General features: G+C 42.7%; 1 protein-coding gene across 1 annotated transcript in view; it reads left to right on the forward strand.

Moving 5' to 3' along the window:
* Spag17 (sperm associated antigen 17) overlaps positions 1-5,866 on the forward strand; it is a 237,961-nt gene that overhangs the window by 128,291 nt on the left and 103,804 nt on the right. Inside the window, exon 16 of the mRNA XM_021195509.1 lies at positions 5,716-5,777. Within this exon, the coding sequence (XP_021051168.1) occupies positions 5,716-5,777 (62 nt within the window). The remainder of the gene's footprint in view (positions 1-5,715; positions 5,778-5,866) is intronic.

Here is a 5,866-nt window from a genome sequence, read left to right on the forward strand (position 1 = left end):
TGCACTCACTGATAAGTGGATATTAACCTAGAAATTTAGACTACCCAAGATACAATTTGCAAAACACATGAAACTCAAGAAGAAGGAAGACCAAAGTGTGGACACTTCATTCCTTCTTAGAATGGGGAACAAAAGAACCATGGATGGAGTTACAGAGACAGAGGTTGGAGCTGAGAAGGAAGAAAGGACCATCCAGAGACTGTCCCACCCAGGGATCCATCCCATATACAACCACCAAACCCAGACACTATTGCATATGCCAGCAAGATTTTGTCAACAGGACCCTGATACAGCTATCTCTTATGAGGCTATGACAGTGCCTGGCAAATATAGAAGTGGATGCTCACAGTCATCTATTGGATGGAACACAGGTCCCCTAAAGAAGGAGCTAGAGAAAATACCCAAGAAGCTAAAGGGGTCTGCAACCCTATAGGAGGAACAACAATATGAACTAACCAGTACCCCCAGAGCTATGTCTCTGGTTGCATATGTAGCAGAGGATGGTCCAGTGTGCCATCAGTGGGAGGAGAGGTCCTTGGTTTTGCGAAGATCATATGCCCCAGTACAGGGGAATGCTCGGGCCAGGAAGCGGGAGTAGGTGGATTGGGGAGCAGGTCGGAGGGAGGATATAGGAGACTTTTGCAATAGCATTTGAAATGTAAATGAAAAAAAATTTAATAAAAAAGGAAATGTTAAAAAAAAAAGAAAAAAGAAAGAGATATATAATTGTTTTTATTTCATCTTTATAGGAAAGTTATTTAATCCACTTTACTTTTAGGCTCTTGATCATATGCCAATAAATTAAATACAGAATAAAAAATTAAGTTATCTTAAGGATGACTTCTGGAAATATCAAAGGAATCATGAAATAAATAAAAGACTATGCCAGGAAATTTACAACTGTGAGAAACATAACATCCCAGAAGAAAAAAAAAAAAGAAGAAGAAGCTCTGTTGCTTCTGTCACCCACATGCTCTCCCTTGATCATGAGGTCCTGGATGTGCTAGGGTCCTGTGGCATGGAGAGTCCTCTGGAGCCCTTGGTGCCCTCAGCCGGGTTCAGGCAGAAGATGGAGGTTCTGGCCCGGACCGGAACAGATCCCAGACTACTGTAACCTCAACAAAAATATTCCAGAAAAGAGAAGGTACAATATCCTTCCTTAGTGATGTTGTCAGATTATCATAAACATCATAATGAATTTTACTAAGATGGCCAGAAAAGAAAATAACTCAGTAATGAACATAGATATAAAATTCTGCTATAAAATATGAGAAAGCCTATTGAGAAGACACCAAACAATAATAGCATCTCCCAACAAATTACATTTTAAGATCAGGAGGAAAATACATACACTGTAAAAGAAAATATGACTTATTAATTAACATATTAGTGAAGAAAACAGATCAGTTTCTAGATTATAATTATAAAAACATTTAAATTCCTGTGGTAACCAATGAAAAAAGTCTTAGCAAACATCAATTTTATGAACATTGTTCTTAGAACAATAAACATTATATGCCACAGTGAAAATAGCCCTTTTCCTTTATGATCAGGGGTGCATCCCAGGAGCCTAGCCAACTCATCAACAGAAAGTAAGATAAAAGTAAGAAACAGTGTATCACTATTTGTAACTATATGTGGGAACCTAAACAATCCCCCTACACACTCAGTTTACAACTGGAGAGCTCACCCAAGGAGCCTGTGGTTATTAAAGGGTGCACCCAAGAAGGAGCCAATGGGACTTTGGTGTTTGTTGTGTGAAACAGTCATACTGTGGGCTCTTTCCTGGGTGGGTGTGTTTCAGTGTACAGTAAGTAGTAAAAGACATGTTGAAGGTACCTGCAAGCACCCAACACGACAGGAGTCAAGCTGGTGTTGACCATGGTGATCTTGGGATATCTGAATGAGAGGAGGAGAAAAGGTCAGAAGGGAGTAGAATTGTCAAAGGTGGCCTGCTAGCTGTCAGCAAAGTATTGGAGGGAGAGAAGACAGAAATTGGTGCTGACTTAGTATCACTCTGCTGTATCCAAAGTTCTGTGCCTCAGCATGTTATTGCTTTATAGAATCCCTGAGCCTGTACACAACACGCTGTCACCTCAATAAGAGAGAGAGGAAAGCCAAGGCTAACAGGTTTAAACTGCTTGTTCCCCCACATACACATAGGAAACAGAAAAGCAGTGCTCTCTACCTCACCTCAGAACAAGGCTCTCTAGGTCCCAGAAACTCCTCAGCATGCTCCCTGGGAGTTTGGTCATGTCCTGAATTTCTTTGTCTTGCTGATCCTTATCCCTTATCCTGGTTTCATTGCCTGTTTCTTCCTTCCCAGCAGTAGATTCCTTCTATGTCCTAAGTATGATTACCTGGTAGCCTCGCTCACAACACACACACACACACACACACACACACACACACACACACACACACACACACACACACACACACAGATACACACACACACACACACACACACACACACACACACACACACACACACACACACACACACACAGAGGAATGTGCATAGAAGTGTGGGGAGAGATAGAGATAAAGAGAACCAGAGTAAGTTAATCCTGTTTGTTAGGACGTCATACCTCCTGGATGCAGACAGACATATGATAGAGGTCACTTTCTGTCAACATGGAACCAGAATCACCTAGGAGAGCCGCGGGAAGACAGAGTGTTTGTTTAGCTCTGTTTTGTTTTTCTGCAGGCAGTGCTCCAGTAGAGCTTTCTTTCCCCAGGCAACTTTTGCCACCTTGTGGTCAAACCACTCACATGGTGTGGTGGAGCCACTGGAGAGTGAAGGACTCTGCCACTATCAATCCTCAGGCTGAACTATGACATACAGAGTACATCCCGAGAACCCAGTGATTTTGAGGGTGGATTCCTAGCCCTACAAGCTTCCTCATGGAGAACGCAGACTTGCACTCAGGAGCACTCAGATCTGAGCAGAGGAGGTGGCCAGTCTGTGACTGTTCCCCTACGAGGATGACGATGATCTCTGAGCTTCCATTTTCTTCCTAACTCTAGTTCATACTTCAAAAGCAACTGCTCTAATTCCATTTAAATGAAGCAGAAATCTTGTCTGTGTTTCCCTGCACAATCTCTTTGGTATCACATGCATTGATGTGCCTGTTTCTGGACATGAAGGGCTGAATATGTGTCCTTCTCCTCACCAAACCCTGAGTTTCCATCTGAGACTGTTTTTGAACTTGACAGGGCCCACTGGATATTTATGAAAAACCTGAGAGTTGATAACCATGAGGCTGTAGGGTTAGATGTGCCCTTTATGCTTGTTGGGTGTTTTTTTAATAAAGTAAGCGCTTTGCAGAGGGATCTTGTTATCTCTAAAGTAAAACAGATTAGGAAAGCTGTTTTTCAAAGGGACGGGAAAGCATCTATTTCCAGATGTGTCAAAGACTACTGAATCACACTGTCAAAGGATTATGTGGTTGAAATCAGGAATCAGACAAGAGAGAAATAAATGGTTTTTATTCTACTGTGAAATCAGGAGCTCAGCTTAGTATTAAAATGTTCTTTCCTATGACAAAAATCACTGGTGTATAAGTTTTGAACATACTTTCTAAAGAGTTGGTCTTGTTCCTGGATCTTTAGACCCAAGAGGGAATATCAAATCTCTCAGAAATCTGGCAGGCCATAGGATAGAAGAATTTTTATTCTCCAGATTTCATATCAATTGCTCCAAAGACACAGGGGACATCATGGTCTATTTAGAATCATAGTTGGCCTGAGTTCTGTCTTCAGTGGACATGTTTATACAAATGCTGAACTAAATTGGCTTAAACATCTTCTGCTAAGTCAAGATGGAGCATCCATTCTGTCACCTGCAACAACCAAGGGACAAAAGGAAACAAGAACCAAAGATGTACATAGATGTGCTCTTGAAAGAGAAAAGCATTAGCCAGTTCTTGGTAGGCATGGGTACCTTACCACTCTAGAATCCCATGGGTATGTCTCTTTGCAACAAAATAAAAATGTATGTCTAATGCTCACACCCAGAATAGCCTTTCAAATAGATTTGCTTCACATTTCTGTTTTCTGTATGACTCTGCCACCCCTTCTAGTTTCATGTGTCACATAGATTCACCCCATTCAATCAGAAGGAAAAAAAAAAACAGCACTGACCCCTCCCAGGTGCCAGCTACATAGCATGCACTGAGGGCACAGTCTTGTTCTCCAACATCAGTGACTTGAGGCAAAGGGGCAGACCATGAGCAAATAGGATCCCACCCCATCGATTTATAATGAAGCACAGCAAGAGACAGAGGTTCTCAGGAAGGTGGCCAGAGCATGAAATAGGTGAATAGCTTAGATATGGCAGGCAGCGGAAAAGCTAAATGTAGAACTGCCCACACATAACAAGCTGGCCAGTCAACAACAATATGAACTAACCAGTACCCCCTGAGCTCGTGTCTCTAGCTGCATATGTAGCAGAAGATGACCTAATCAGCCATCATTGGGAAGAGAGGCCCCTTGGTCTTGCAAACTTTATATGACCCAGCACAGAAGAAGGCCAATGGCCAAGTAGTGGGAGTGGGTGGGTAGGGGAGCAGGGGTGGGGGGTGGGGTATAGGGAACTTTCAGGATAGCATTTGAAATGTAAATAAAGAAAATAATAATTAAAAAATTCTAATAAGAAAAAAAACCAAAAACCAAAATTCAACAACAACAAAAAAACCCAAGCTGGCCAGTCGATCTGAAGTGGGAAAAACAAGAGCTGGGGACTGGGAGGAGCTTATTGGAAAAGGGAGACTGCAGTGTTTTGCACACAGCTTTGTAGCATGGAATTTGCAATTATTCTCAAGCCAATAAAAAGCCAGGTTGGCTCAGCCACTCAGCAATACCAAAGTATGCTCCTGGAAGACTTTCCCTCTCAAGCATACTCCATTTGTTTCATCAGATGTGGGGACATGACAGTAGGTATTTCCTCAGGATTCTCTGTGGTGTCTTATCTACTCTGGTGTGCACTTCATGAGGTAAAAATCGCCAGCATAGACCTGCTCCTTTCTCATGTGTTCAGATGGCTGCTCCTTCCTAGCTAAGGATGCTCTTGCTCATGGGGTAGCTGATGTGCTTCGCTCATGGCAGGGTACACTGGGATCCAAGTACCCACTGACTTACCCATTTAACTGATGCCTGTTAAACTCTACCTGCCAATGTGCACAGGCTCATTAAACGATAAATTAATGAGTGGCCAGAAGATCTCAACAGAATGGTAGGAAGCTATCACTCTAACAGGTGAATTCATTGCTAGTTCTCCTGTTTATGTGACCTCACCCTTCTGTTGTCTATCAGGCAAGGCTCACAGAAGTCTGCAGAAGCTTTGTAAGGGTCACCAGAGGGAGGCGAATGGACACAGTGAATTGATGACCTAGCTTAGCCAGTAAATGTTTGCAGTTTGTGAAGGCAAAGTCTGCACTGCAAGAAGTGAGCAATATACAGTCCAAAGGAAGAATGGCTGCCGTGATTTAGTGCACACCAGATTAGAAGCCAGGTTCTTTTCAAAGACTCTAGGTAGGCACTGACTTAGAGTTATCGACACAAACACATTTTTGGAGGCACGAAACCCGCCTCTCAGGAATTACCTTTTTAGCACGAAACATAGATCATATAGGCAACCAAAGAGCCACAGCGCTGGCCAGAGGCAAGAACAAAGCCCAAACACAACTGTATGTTGCTGTCTTTGATTTACAGATCAGACCATAGACACTGAGATCAAAGATGAAGCAGCCACAAAGGGTGATTCTCCTGAAAAAGTAAGGAATCATTTTCCTTAAAGTGTAGATGGCTAGTAAGATGATCTGAGAAAACTCCTGGGGGGGGGGAGAGAAAGAGGGAGGGAGGG

Source organism: Mus pahari, chromosome 4, assembly GCF_900095145.1.
Source record: "Mus pahari chromosome 4, PAHARI_EIJ_v1.1, whole genome shotgun sequence".
In the NCBI taxonomy this organism is placed as follows: domain Eukaryota; kingdom Metazoa; phylum Chordata; class Mammalia; order Rodentia; family Muridae; genus Mus; species Mus pahari.